At 44.0% G+C, this 15,261-nt stretch overlaps 1 protein-coding gene across 1 annotated transcript in view; it reads left to right on the top strand.

Moving 5' to 3' along the window:
• Positions 1 to 13,140, top strand: part of LOC107191063 (dipeptidyl aminopeptidase-like protein 6) — a 33,369-nt gene extending 20,229 nt beyond the window's left edge. The window contains exons 2-12 of the mRNA XM_015580009.1: positions 1,392 to 1,498; positions 2,533 to 2,731; positions 9,190 to 9,264; positions 9,898 to 9,950; positions 10,146 to 10,700; positions 10,985 to 11,303; positions 11,386 to 11,564; positions 11,634 to 11,856; positions 11,918 to 12,362; positions 12,441 to 12,646; positions 13,039 to 13,140. Coding sequence (XP_015435495.1) covers positions 1,392 to 1,498; positions 2,533 to 2,731; positions 9,190 to 9,264; positions 9,898 to 9,950; positions 10,146 to 10,700; positions 10,985 to 11,303; positions 11,386 to 11,564; positions 11,634 to 11,856; positions 11,918 to 12,362; positions 12,441 to 12,646; positions 13,039 to 13,140 — 2,463 coding nt within the window. The remainder of the gene's footprint in view (positions 1 to 1,391; positions 1,499 to 2,532; positions 2,732 to 9,189; positions 9,265 to 9,897; positions 9,951 to 10,145; positions 10,701 to 10,984; positions 11,304 to 11,385; positions 11,565 to 11,633; positions 11,857 to 11,917; positions 12,363 to 12,440; positions 12,647 to 13,038) is intronic.
• The last annotated feature ends 2,121 nt before the right edge of the window (positions 13,141 to 15,261 follow it).

The following is a 15,261-nucleotide window of genomic DNA, read 5'->3' as shown; positions in this document are numbered from 1 at the left end:
CCATATATCCCCAGCGGAGGTGCGGCCGCTCTAACAATAAACGATTTCCGGTCCCGTTCACGCGTGGGGCGATTCTAACAGGTCCCGAAAACCGAGTCGCGCCGGTTACGTATTACACGGCCGATGGTACGTGTTATCCGGCTTAGTCCTGCAAACAGAACAGGGAAGAGAGAAAGAGAGAGAGAGAGAGAGAGAGAGAGAGGGTTCACGTTGCAAACATAACCCGAATGCAATATGCATGCCAGACGCCGTGACGCGCGACCACAACACCGTGGGAAAAAACTTTCGATATTCTCGACATCGTCGTCGATCGAACTCGACCCGAAAAACGTCGTCTCCATTGATCGCCAGAATAAAATCTATTTAAGAACAAGTCGAAGAAGAAGAATCTTTCGGTGTTACAGAATGGAAAATTAACTGGTTATTCTTGAAACGTTTTAGGATTTTAGAGATTATTTGTAGTATTTGGATCGAGATCGTACAGATTTTATTGTATTTTGATTGTGGTATATGATCTAATTGTAAGAAGGGAACATACCGAAGTGACAATCACAGATTTCGATGCAATTCTGTTAGGAAGTATTCTTTCTTTGCCTGTTGTCATCCATGTTGAAGGGGTGAGATCTCGTTTAAAAATATATAATATTGCAATTTGAACTGTTTTTCTATCTCTAATAATTTCCGAAATATTCGACCGAATATATTTCACACCCCTAACTTTGATGGCTGTTTTCACCCCTTCGACATGGATGATGGCAATAAAACGCCTATGGCTAAACAAAATACGTGTATAATATTGCTATTAAAACGAAACAGTACCTACCGTAAGAACTGTAACAACTTCAGCGTAATAATTCTTCAAAGATTAAATTCTTCAGCATTTCCTGCATGCAATTTCCACGAATAGTATGGATTTCTTTAAATAATAACAATCTGAATAGAATCCATACCCTCCGTCAATTAATCCAGAAAATGCCAATGAAATTGATCTTCCAAGAATAATGACGGTCGAATTGTCATAATTTTATCGTTTACCGTACACAGTCCCAGGTATCAAAGAGGGGTTAACACGATCGACCGTGCACGAACGGAATTAGAAAAGAAAATCTCACCATCCCCCGGAAAGAATCTCCAAAGAGTCCACGGACTCCCGATCAGATGAAATCAAAGTCAATCCAGTGACCTGCTAATAACCAATCACCAGCATGAACGTGTTAACTAGACATCGCGAATCACTCGTGGCAGTCGGTGTCTCCCCCCCCCCCAAAGAAATTCGTGACCTGCATGCCTTGGCAGAGCAAGCTTTCCGCATTCGTAGACACGCTTTCACCGGTCGGTACCCGGCCCGTGAGATCGATCGCTAACCAAAGGGATCTCTGCTCTATTCACAGGATCTAACGTACGGGGAGGGCGGCCACAACTGGCGGAGCATAATCTTTTCGCTGCTGGTCATCGGCTTCGTTATCGCCGGGATCGTCACGGCCATTTACCTTCTCGGGTGAGTCTTCCTCTCTGCACCACCTCCCCATCCTCCTTATCCTCATACTTCTTCTCCTCATACTCCTCCTTAGTCTCTTCCTTATCTTCCTCCTCTTCTTTTTTCTCTTCCTTTTTCCCCAACTCTACCTCTACATCCACCTTCACCTCCTCCAACTACACCTCTCCCTCCACCTTCTCCTCCAACTCCACCTCTATATCCACCTTCACCTCCTCCAATTCCACCTCTACATCCACCTTCACCTCCTCCGAACTCCACCTCCATTTCCACCTTCTCATCCTCCTCTTCTTCCTCCTCCAGCTCCACTTGCAATTCCACCTTCTCCTTCTCCAACTCCACGCCAACCTCCTCCTTCTCCTTTTCGACGTTTTTCTTAGAGCGGTTTTCCCCCACCATGGCTTCCTATCAGGGGCCGATCTTTTCGGCGACTCGTAGCCGGCGATAGTTTTCAGGGGTCGAGAGAGTAGCCTATATACCTTGCACAACCGTTCTCGCTGAAATTAATCCGTCCCCTTATCGCGGAGATCGTTCCGATCCTTTTAGCGGTGGCCCCGTGATACCCGTCGCCGCGGGAGCATAACGCGAAACGGATCGGATTTCGATCGTTTCAGGGATTTTACGAGGGAACGGGTAGTTAGATCGTTGATTCGAGGCGATCGTATAGGAACGGGGTGGCCGTTAAGCTTGGAACACCGGTTCCTTTTTGTAAAGGTACCTCGTTCGACGAAGAGGAACTGCTTTCGGTGATTAGTTCTTTCTTTTTCTCTCGTAATGATTTAGACTGCGGATGTTTGTGAAAATTTACTGTTTTCGCTAGTGATAAATAAAAAGCAGAATTGAAAAGAATACTGGGTGGTTTTTAAATATTAGTAATAATACCTGAATACTATTAAATTTTACTGAAATCTAAATTTTCCCACGGTTTGCAACCTAGGGAACCCTGTAAATGCATAAACATCTGCGGTCTAGTAATGATTAATAATTAAAATATGCTATCTAGAAATATCAATTAATGTTCGAACACGAATGTTTAGGTACGTCGACGAGCTGCTGTACTGGAGCGGCAGGCGTCTCACGTTGGACGAGTGCCTTCGCGATGACCTGACGCCGCACAGGTTAACACCGACCTGGATCTCCCACGACAAGTTTGTCTATCAAGCCGACGACGGTTCCCTCACTCTCCTGGACACCAGCAACAATTCCGTGTCCCTTCTTGTCTCCAATCACACGCTCGTGAGTATCGAACTATTGTATATTACACCCACGGAAAGCAAAAGTAAGAGGTGCTAATCCACGTAATATTTTTCTTGGCCCCAAAAATTAGCCAATGTTCGTTATTTCCATGGACTTTAAAGGAATTCATTTTCAAGGAAAAATGATCGATTCTTACTATTAAAAATGCCAGAATATTTCTTACCTCTTCTGAAAAGAAAAAAAAATACAAACAGTAACATCTGTCGTTTTTGTTCTGAACCACTGAATTGTTCTTACAAACTCAGGTCAGATCTTATAAAAAGAAGGAACTATAGTTAATAAAAAATTTAAAAAGAGAGAGCCTCTCGAAATTGTTTCGAAACAGTACATAGAAAAATGACACGCGTTTGATCGAGCGTAAAACGTACCTCGAACAAATTTTGTTCAAAGTCTGACGCGCCGGAAACTCTCTCGACGATCCGATAAAAGCTGTAACGAGCGATCGTCGGGGGGAAAGGGTGATTCGCGGCGAGAGCGTGAAAATTAATTTTTCGGAGGATCGGATAAAATACACGGCAAGTGTTTTAAAATGCTTGCCAACATTGATATCAGCCGAAACATAGAGAATCGTAAATGGTTTTCGTGCATCAACGTTTATTGTCGTCCATTGTGGACGTTCCTCTGTGATTCTGTATAAAGGGTATTATTAAAAATGTGGGAAACACTTTCACGTGGTAAATTCTACATGCTAAACTAAAATGGAAATCAAGAATGACGAAATTGTTTTCGAGACTTCGTTCGACGATGTGTTAATTGTTAAAAATACGGGCGAAATACGTCTGACTCGATGGGTTATACTACTCGAACAACCGATTCCCAGCTGGTAGACGGGCTCGGTCGATGTTCAAATGAAACTGATGAATGAAATAGAATGAAATGAATGAAACCAACTCATCAAATACTTGAACAGTGTGCCACTCGTCGCGTCAGACGTATGTCAAGCGTGTTTTCCCTGTATTTTTAACAATTAATATCTCGAAAACGAAGCCTCGAAGGGAATTTCGTTGTTTTATTCTCGTTTTAGTTTGGGATGTAGAATCCAACCTCTGAGTGTTCCATTTAAAATTTTTATTAATTCCCTGCATTTCGACCGGGAATCCTTGTATCTGTGATTTTCGATGTTGCCGGTAGAGAATGCCCCGAAACGACTGTCGAGTGTCGATCTGCATAACGCTTCGAGGTTTTAGTTGAATTTTAATCCCCCTATGCATCTTCATGAATCCAACCTCCCGGTGTGACAGTATAACGTAACGTGTACAACGAGGAGAATTGAAATTCAGACGGGACACAGGGAGAAACAAATTGCTGCCAGGGAGTCGTTAAACGTACCTAACAAAAATAAAAATTTAGTGTACGCATTTGTTTAAACCATTTTAAATTTTACAACACCCTATGTTCGATGAAATAGATTCGTAATAAATTCTGGTTTCTATGAAACAGTCTTTGAAAATGATAATTTCAATAAACATCCGCAGTCTAGTTATAAAAGTTGACAGTTTAAGATCGTGATCAGTAGACTGTGAAAGTTCATGAAAACTCATAATTAATTGATACTCATAAGATAAGTAATCAGGTGTTAGAGAATATTATAAAAAATTTATATTATTTTGTTAAAATGACCTCAAAGTAATTTTCTGTACACACATTTCGCCAGTGCGATTAAACTTTTTCCATTAAAATCTGTTTTCGATATTCACGATTAAAACAACTTTAAACTGAACATGCGTTTTCGCTGGAAGTGGAGGGCCTGGAGGGTCGTACCGACAACAATTTTCTGAAATGGCGTGTCAGCCAATCGCTCACCGAGTCCGCGGGATCGATCGCGGTCGACGCATGATCCATCACGTTCACGTAACTTACGACCAGATCGGAGATCGTTACGCAATTTCGAAACGTGTTTCTCGGCCAATTAATCCGCGGCCGGTCGCGTTACGTCGCGTGCATTATGATGCATATTGCAATTAGTCTATTGGACGGCTCGTTAACGAAGCTGACAAATTGAAACTATCGTCGTGGTCATGCTCGAGCTCAATCATTTATCAGCTACCCCATTATGGTAATCTAAAAGATTTTTAGATTCCGTCACTTCTATTTTAAGAAATGCCTCAACCCTTATGCTTGTATACACGGTGTTAATAAAAATGTCAGACACTTTGACAGGGTGGTTTCTGCATGTAAAACTTAAACGAAAATTCAGAACGACGAAATTGTATTCGGGACTTATTCTTAATTTTTGTGTTAGTTTAGCATAAATTATTATCAACATAATCTGGTACAGGAAATAAACTTTTATCTCGTTTTTATATTTATGAATTTACTTAAAATTATGATTTCGCATAAACATTCGCAGTCTAATTATGAGACACGTTGTATTTCTTCCGCGACACTCGGTGTGTTTTTTGTCCTCGTCAGCCGTCTGGCATCAAGCGTCTGGCGGAGAATCGAATAAAAATATTCCTGGAACAGTCGCGGATGGCATTTCCCACGCGAATCATCAGCACGTCCCCGACAAAATAGCGTCTCGAAAGCTTGAATTCCTAGACATCTCCTGGAACCAAGAGGTAGCAGAAACACCATAAATCCCCATTTTAACGAATTACCGTGCCGTACGACGAAATTAATTAAACGCGACCGCGGGAACGGGTCGCGCCAAAATCCACCGGCGTGGGATTAATCGTAATTAAACCTGGGTGTCTGGACCAAAAATTTCGCAGGTGAACGAGACGATCGCCGCCGTCCGACTTAACTCGAGCCCCCTTGACGAAATGGCCATAAAAATACACCGCTGTAATTACACGATATTAATAATAATTCTTTCATATTCAATTTGAAACTAATCACTGGAGATTATTACATCTTTCTGTGAGTTTGGACTAAATCTTTTGGCGAAGTTTTTCAGTTACAGTACGTGAATTTTTTTTCACAAGACAATTATTATTCGCGAAAATATATCTGTTGCATCCACAGTTTCAAAGGCGTCCGAGTTTTTTTTTATTACACCTTAAGGACACGGGCGGCGTATTCCTGTATTTCTCTACATTTCATTTGCTTGAAAAATTGTTTTTCTTACATCCTAATTATCTATCACTAAAAATGCAAAATTATTAAATCGAAGGATAAACAAAAAGCCTGCTGGTGCCTTTGTAATGACGAAAAAAGGGGACAGCGTATTCACAGTACGTGTCTTTGAGGATTAACGACACACGCTGCAAAATAATAATCTATTATTGAAGTAACAATAGGAAGGGGGCATAATATACAATTCAGAGTAAGCATCCATTGATGCTGTGTTCTCTGGATTTGCCGTTTAAGTCAGTAAATATTTTTATCGATTCCCATAGGTGCCTCATCGCTTATAATATTCTGGTCCCGCGGATGAAAACAATGAAAGCAGATGAGGTGCTTCTTTATTAATTTTAATGGTTTTTTAAATTAATTTTAATCCCCGAGGCATATTTTACGCGTCGCCGACGTGAAATCCGTTGCTGCGAACGGGACAAAGAGTGGGGCGTAGACAATAAACAGCCTTAACGTTGGTATCAAACGGCCGTTCCCTCGAGCCTTATCTATCAAGGAGGCGAGCGTGTAGCCCGCAGCCCCCGCCGTAAAACAAAGAGAGCTAGCGAACGGACGAGTCCTGTATAAGGCAAAGTTCGAGGTATTCGTCGGTTTATTCAAGGGAAAGGGAGTCATTCCTCCTGCCTCAGCTCCAGAGGATGGTATTGCATTTTCTGTTCGATGGAACGATCCACGCCCCAGGGGCAGCCCGAAAACGATAGAGCGAAGGAAACAGAAAGCAACGATTGCCAGCGATGGCGCGCTGCCTCGAATGAGGAATGGGGAGTAATTCCGCGCCACTTAATAGACACGGAATAATTTTAAAGCCGATCGTGGTCCTCTTTGAACACCGTGACGTGAATTACATGGATCGTTAACGAACGGTCATGCAACGATCATGATTCATTCAGATGGACAGGCGGTGTGTTCGTGCGTGATCGATGTTGCTTGAAATTATTTTCCTTCCACCATTTCGTGGCGGGTAATTGTCTAGTTGCAGAGCACCTACTACGGTACACAGAAGTAAATAAATTGGCTAATAATTTTGTGGCTTCATAAGTAAGTACTTGTCACTACTTTAAATTCATCGAAACGAAAAATATTATACATCAACAGTGTTACCAGATTTCTGATGGGGTTTTCGGAAACATAGTTGTCTAAAATCACCCAAAGTCGCAATAAAGCTGTCAAAAAAATCTTGAAGGTATTTTTGACGCGGGATTTTCAATTTGAAGTATTTTTTATTTTAGTATGATACATTCAGAAAATAGACATATGCAACGAATTAAAGATACAAAAGTCCAATTTGCAATTTGCGACTTGAAAAACAAATCTATCACAATTTTAGTACAAAAATCGCCCAAATTGCGATAATCACCTAATCTGGCAAAACTACATTAATTTCTGCCTTATCGTCTAAGGCCTAAAGAATAGGGTTAGTAGGGTTGAAATCGTTTCCATTGCGATTAGAAAAGAAGGGGTGTTTGAAAAAATCGTAGGGTAATTCCTTACCCCAATGTACCGTTAATGGGTACGCCCAGGAAGTCTACAATTTTAGGGATAATAAGAATGACAATTCTGTCAAAAAGTTGGATCTTGAATCCTCTTTAGATTTAATTAACACAATTTTACTATAGGATTGAAGAATATGTGAATCTTGTGAAGACTACCATTCGTTAAGGAAAGGAAGGAATGTATCGAGGAGAACGGTAAGAGAAAAACCAAGGCGCGCCCGGCCAAAGTGGCCCAGCTCCAAAAATTCCTCGTTTCTATTTCCTACTGGACCGGCAGACAGGGCACAGACGAACGAACACACACCAGCATTGATCCGATCCGGCGTCCAGCAGGACACGCCGCGCCCGTCTCGCCGTCCTTTCAGAAACAAATATCGACGGCCCCCCCGGCCTGCTCAATTCCATGCAACGTGTCCGTTTGGTCGCGTTAATATCTGTTTCAAACGCATCGCTGGTACCGTTTTCCTTCGTTTTGCAAATACACTCGACAATCCCTGTAATCGAGACAGCACGAATAGTGTACTTTGAAGTTCCCATTTGGGGAACGACGCAATTGTACATGTTTCTGTAAATTTTGATTTTGGGGATATTTGCTCGATTACCGTGATCGATTTTGTAGCTAGACTGCGGGTTTCATGAGTTTGTCGAACAGGTTTTCGGAGGCAGGAATCATAGGGAAATAACCAGCAATATTACTATTTAAGTCCTACAGTGAAAAAGGCCGTACGTAGCCAGACACACGTTACTTTGCTTTTTAAGTCATAAATCGTCGAAAATATATGCGTTCAGTTAATAAAGGCTCTTGGTCTCGTTTTAGATTATACTTTAATATTAATTTTGCGCAAAAATTTTGTAATGGTATTTAAATAATTTAGCCTCAATGCAATGTACCTGTCATCCATATTTGGGTGACGAGCAGTCAAAGTGTTAAGTGTGACACTTCAAACTAGGTTAAGTTTAACTATATACACCTCAGTAGAATATTTATTATGTACAGTAAATCATCGATGGGAGTTCGAAGGCTCCTCGGCACTGAGCGTTCAGACGTTATTCCCACCATTATCGGGTGTGAGGGGAGGGGCCTGGAACCAGTCAAGCGCCCAGTGGAGGGGATAACGCCTAAACACTTAGTGCCGAGAAGCCTTCGAGCACTCATCGCTGATTTACTGTACATTCCTGTATCCAGATTCATAAGCTTCAGTCAACGTCCTCCTTTTCCTCTATAAATACAACACAAGTGCTTACTACAACTTATGTCGTCAACCACTGTCAATAAAATGTCCAAATATCTCATCGTTACGACTCTATTTAAACTACCAAAATTCACAGAGATAAATCCAATAGTTTAAGGTAAAACACGTCAGCTAAATAAGATTCACTGGAGTTTAATGCACACGTTCATGAACTACTGAACACGTACAGCAGATAATCAACATCTGTTCGGGTCGTATAGTTTAATATCGTGATTCATAATGGCCGGAGGTTCGTTCGCGGGGTGTAATTAAAGGGCGTGATTGATGTCGTCCGGGGGACTCGTTTGTATTCACGGGGAATCATCGCGAGAATGTATAGTGTCGGGTGGGTTGAGCGGGTTGATTTAAGAGCACGGCAGTCGCGCGACACGCCAAGTTTCGGCGAACAAGTCTCGCTCTCGAGACCGAAGAAATCGTGCGGAAAAATCAGGCTGGACGTTTTTTGACGGGTCGGAAACTTCGAAATTGTTCGAATTTACGGGACTGGCGAGTTTAGTGTGGGAGTGAGAGAGGGAGGGGCAGTTAACGTTCGCGAGAAATTCCCGCGGGACCAAACCGAGAGGAAATGGAAAATACATAAAACCGTAAATCTCCCGCGACTTTATGTTTTCAGAGACAGCTGAACGTTCAAGGCTACCAGTGCAGCGCTGACCTACGTTACGTGTTGTTCAAGCACAATGTCAAGCCGGTGAGTAATACTGAATCGTTCTCGAAGGCTTTTTTAGTAAACAACTTATGGGTGATTACGTCTGAACGAAGTAGGGCTGGTTTGAAAAGAAAGGTGGAATAATTTTGTGGAGGCGTGTGTGGTATTTGATAGGATAAATGGGAGAATGTCGAGTCAATAGCGCGATAACGCAATGTTTCTCCAATCATTTTGTGCACAGAGTGTCCTTTTTTACTCCTTCAGACCCAGTATACCATTGCAATGTATAATAATTTTAACATTTATTCTGAAGTTATTTTATGTATTTAATAAGATACGAAAGAAAGTATAAAATAGTTTCAGAACAAACGTTAAAATTATTGTACATTTTATATTATTGTACACCGCGTCTGAGGAGATAAACTAAAAACAGTGGAATATCTCCAAAGGAATTGAAGATACGAAAAGTATGTTCTTGCAAAACTTATTTGATATGGAAGGGGACATTACGTATTGTGACAATTTTTTACCAGACAGAGTAGTGGAGGGGATTTGAAAGTCGAGTTAATTTTTTAAATGAAATCTAACTACCTAATTTTATGATAGCGTTTGTTTCGACGAGTTCGAGAAGAGACTTACGTTACTCAATTTTCAAAAGCGATTCTATTCTTTCAGGTGTACAGACATACCTTCACCGCTTTCTATACAGTCTACGACGTCACGAATGAGTGAGTACTCCTACGTGCATCTCGAAGGGATATACCCTTCTGAACTATTATTTTCTGATATTAATTTAAAAGTCCTTTCCCAGTTACGTCGGACAAAAACGTTTAAAAATACTAAATACCAAGAACACAAACCATCGCGTCCATAATAGAAAGGAAATCCGAATTGTCCCGATCCGTTACCAATATCTCTTCTAGCCATCACACACCGCTCCGGTTGCACACGTCGCGAAGGATGCAGCAAACGCGATTGCAACACGCCGCCTGGCTGGGTAACACGTCCGGTCTCCTGATGGTATCCGAGAACGATATTTACGTGAGAATGTCACCGTCCGCGGCGGAGGACTCACGACTGACCGACACAGGTGTCCCAGGTGTGATCTACAACGGTGTCCCCGACTGGTTGTACCAAGAAGAGGTGATGCCACGTCCAGAGGGTGCATGGCCTAGTCCCGACGGCACGCATCTTCTCTACGCTTCGTTCAACGACACCAAGGTCACCGCTTTGGAGTTCCCGTGGTTCGGTACTCAACCAGGTCACGATGGTCCGAGCTCCAGTCCGCTGACCGCACCCAGAAGAGGCACTTTCCCGCCCTCGAAATCCGTCAGATACCCTACTCCAGGCTCGTCCAATCCGGAGGTCGATCTGTGGTTACTGGAGCTTGTGAACGTGACCAGCCCGACGAATGGGACTGGGAACACGACGACGGCATCCAAGACTAAACTGAAGCCACCGCCTGCTTTGGATGGACAGTAAGAGGACAAATGGTTTTTCTGATATCCTTCCCAGAATCTCTGGTCAAAGTGTCGTTTCTGTGGTCCGTCCAACTAGGCGAGTCAGTGAAAATAAACGGAACATATGTGTGCTAAGCTATTGCCTAGTAATTGTCCGTGTCCCTCCTAAATAGTCATCACTTCCGTTCGTTTGTAGTTACTGACTCGACTCGTTGGGTGAGGTACAGATTCGGATAGTCCAGTTCTGATTCTGATAATTCAATGGAACATTAGATACAACATGTTCTTCTTCTTCTTCTTAGGGAGTACTACATAATATCCGCTGGCTGGGTGGGCGACAACTCCAGCCACGTCGCTGTCGTCTGGATGACGAGATCGCAGAATCTTTCTGTGGTGTCCGCCTGTCGTTCACCGTTATGGGAATGCGAGGAGACACATTCGGAAAGAGCGCCGGAGGGACAGTGGCTTGACGCTCAACCTCATCCTCTTTTCGCCCCGGATGGCGACAGTTTCTTACTGCTGGCCGCCGTCCAGGAGGGCGACAAGGAACACTTCACCCACATCAAACACGTAACCCTGACCCAGCAGAGGATAGCTGTACTGTCCCATGGTCGTTACGAGGTGGGCAAACGTGTTGAGGTTAACTGTCAAGTTTATAGTCGTTAATGACAATCGTTACATGGTTTTCGTTCTTGTCTGTCAGGTGAGCGAAATCCTGGCCTGGGACACCAAGGCCCACCTGGTGTATTATTTGGGCACCAGGGAAAGGAGACCAGGCCAGAGACATCTGTACGTCGTACGTGATCCAACAGCCGACGATCCTCGACGCCTAGAACCCCTGTGCGTTACCTGCGACTTGGGCGAAGTTCTTTGGAGCAGTAGGTAAGCGAGGTTTAGACGTATTCAAAGATCAATTGGAGCCTGATCGTGAAATGATCTTCGTCGCGACAGGTTTTATTACACCAACTGTACGCACTTCAGCGCGTCCGTCAGTCCGCCGGTCCTAGACGACTCTCAGGGTTACTATGTCCTTCACTGCGAAGGCCCGGGCCTTCCTCTAGCAGGTATCCACCTGATGACGTCCCACAAGATGATGCGTTTGCTCTACGACACCAGGATCCAACGAGGGGACAAGCTGTCGCAGCTGGCGTTACCGACTAGGAGAAGTTTCGAGGTACACAACCACCGATTGAATCACCCATTTCGAGTCAGAATTAACTCTGTAATATATTCAGGTACCACTGCCACAAGGCTGGAAAGCACAGGTACAACTTCTTCTGCCACCCTCCTGGCGAGAAGAACTCAGAGACGCAGCGTTTCCGGTTCTCGTCGAGGTGAACGGTCGACCAGGAAGCGAAGCTGTCACCGATCGGTTCAAGATAGACTGGGGAACCTACATGTCCAGTCATAATGACGTGGTCTACGTCAGACTGGATGTACGGGGCGCAAGAGGTCAGGGGAAAAGAGATCTGTTCAGGAAGATCGGTGGAGTCGAGGTTCAAGACCAGCTGACCGTGCTCAGGCACCTCTTGAAGACGTTAAAGTACCTTGATGTCACGAGGGTCGGTGTTTGGGGATGGGGTTACGGTGGCTACGTGACGGCCATGGTGTTGGGTAATCAGGAGAACGTGTTCAAATGCGGTGTAGCGGTGAATCCGATCGCGGATTGGCTGTATTATAGTGAGTAAATTCATGACAATTACTTCCATTCTAGTAGAAATAGGTTCCACGATCAAGAATTCGTGTTTCCTGTTGTAGATTCCGCGTTCACGGAGCGCGTTCTTGGCGCACCAGCCGATAACTACAAGGGTTACGTGGAGGCTGATCTGACTCAACGAGCCAGGCTGGTACCGAGCCACAGCCTCTACCTTCTTCATGGTCTAGCTGACCTCACAGCGCCTTACACGCACGGCGTCGCCTTTGCTAAGGCTCTGTCCGAAGCGGGAATCATCTTTAGGTACCAGGTAAGTGTAAGCATATGTCAAGATACAGTAAATCATCGATCAGTGTTCTAAGATTCTACAACACTGAGTGTTCAAACGTTATCTCTACCAGTGAGGGCTTGACTGGTTCCACGACGCCCCACCTCAGTAGTAAGGATAACGTCTGAATTCAGTGTCGAGGAGCCTTCAAACACTCATCGATGATTTACTGTATATTGTCTCATTAAAATTGTTAGATCTGAATTAGGATACTTCATGAGTTCTCGATCAGCTCGTTAAAGTTATTAGCTTGATAACTTCAAATCCAAAACTATCTCTGCCACAGACGATCGACACAATAGCTAATTTCATATAAATCTATCACCCGTTTTCTGGTTGTTGTTATTCAATAACCAATCGATCTGTTCCAACAGAGTTACGCGGACGAAGACCACGCCTTAGCAGGTGTGTTGGAGCACGCTTATCGTTCCATGGAGGACTTCCTCGCCGAGTGCCTCTCCCTGGACGCGTCCTAGTGCCTCAAGCCGAATGCTCCCTCGTTGTCTCTAGCTCGCCTACTTCCGACGCATCCAGGACGTACGTGGATGTTCGTCGAGAAGTCTCAGCGTTCAGGATTCGTCTGGTCCGAGTGGATCGCCGGATGCATCCGTACGGTCGATGTAACGATCGTTTCGCTTGGAAACGACATCGACAAAAGCGAATGTCTGAAGACACGTCACGTAACCGCGTCGAAGGATGAACAAACGAATCGGATTATCCTTCTGGACGCCAAGGATGCTTCGATCGGTAAAACAGAAGGTGAAAGATCGAAGGAAAGCAATGGACACAGAGGGACGAGGTAAAAAAAAAAAAGAGAAAAATAAAACACAACCTAGCGTTTGTATAAGTAAATATCGTTAATAACGTTGTATATCAAGCCGCCTGCATAAGCCTGCGGATAATTCCTCTTTGCTACGAAGAACACTTTGCTCTCTGGACAAGAACGCAACCCCGGACGGAAAATATCTAGCGATCGAACCTGCGAAACACGATCCAGAGTTCGTGTAATCTAGTTTTTAGAACGAACGCCAGTGTCGATACGACGGGAAACGAAAAGTTAGCCTCGAGATCACTCGAAGAGATCCCCGAAGAATTCCTACGATCCACGATCACTCGTGATTCTCGCGAGCTTGCAAGCTCGCCACAATTTTTCTATACAAAACCTCCGTACATCCGACAGGGACACTCGAAGACACGCTGATAAAGAGACAGAAAGAAAGAGAAACAATGGTAATGATGATGATAATGATGATGATGATCGAGAGCGCATCGAGCTTAGCGCGAGCGTGCAAGTTCGCGTCCCCCACGTTTTTTATATATACACAAAAGTTCACAAAATCGCTCGGATCGAGAATTTCTAGTTCGCTTGAAGAGGACGTAGAGGTTCGACGGGAAGCTTGCAAGCTCTCCACCTCGCTGGTTTCTACGATTAAATAGATGGAATTTCTAGAGTAACAAGGCTCGACTCGATCGGGAACGAGCTTTTTGGGGGAAGCTCCCGGGTCGCGCAAGCAGACTACTTTTTCCCCTGTTTACGGTGCCTCCCTAATCTCCGGGGGAACAAAAAAAAAAGAAACGAAAGGCTGGGCCACCGCCTTGCCGCGGCGGCATCACACGTCCAGGGGTATACAGAAATATTATACACCCGATTCACCTGTCACACCGTTAGAAAAACGAACGCTTAGTCCTTAAGTTTTGTGTTATGTACAGCTTTCGGCGCCTAGTCTCTATGTACCACGAACGTTTACGACACGCGTTAACGATAATGGCGAATGGATTTCTCTCCCAATCTGCCCCGCACCCAACTCGCGACACATCGTGTTCGATCCTTGAATATTTGTATATATTATACATACATATATATATATATATATATCTGATACGCGTCTGTGGAGAACGTCCCACGGCCGTAGGACGCGTTCCCTCGACGAGGTTCGCATGTGTTCCCGTTTGTCGTTGATCGTTTGTTGTACCTATATCGCTAAGGTGTACTATAAAATGGTAAAACCACAGGCACACACACACACACACACAGTTTCCAGGATAACTAACGTAAGAGGCGCGCGAGGCTTTAGGGTAACGCTCAGATTACACCGTATACTTTAGCTCGTTCACGCACCTCGTCGCGGGCAACGAAACGTTAAATATCGTATACACACACACCCGTTTTCTCGATCAACGTCGACCACTTTAGTGGGTCCTCAAATGGTTCCTGGACTTGGGGAGAGAAAGTTAGAGAGTCAGATCGTTCGGGAGCTTTCGGGATGAGTTCGTTCGGACATGTGGTTGATGTTTCTGGGAAGTGTGACTGTTCTGAGGTCTGTCGGACTAGCGAGGATTCTTGGTCCTTTCGCTGATGGATCTGGGCTGTTTATTATACAGGGTGAGCCAGTAACTCTGTTCACCTGGAATATCTCCGTTATTTTTGGAAATATGGGAAAAACTTTACTCACGATATTTATATGGGTCAGTTTGTTATACATGGTGGCCCATTATCTCTTCACCTGGAATATCTCCGTTATTTTTGGAGATATGGAAAGAGTTTTACCTGCGAAAATTGTATGTTACAGTTGCAGTAATAATTTTTTTTAGGTGCA

Source organism: Dufourea novaeangliae, unplaced genomic scaffold (assembly GCF_001272555.1).
Source record: "Dufourea novaeangliae isolate 0120121106 unplaced genomic scaffold, ASM127255v1 scaffold221, whole genome shotgun sequence".
NCBI classification, from domain to species: Eukaryota; Metazoa; Arthropoda; class Insecta; order Hymenoptera; family Halictidae; genus Dufourea; species Dufourea novaeangliae.
This window is presented reverse-complemented; position numbering and strand designations above follow the sequence as displayed.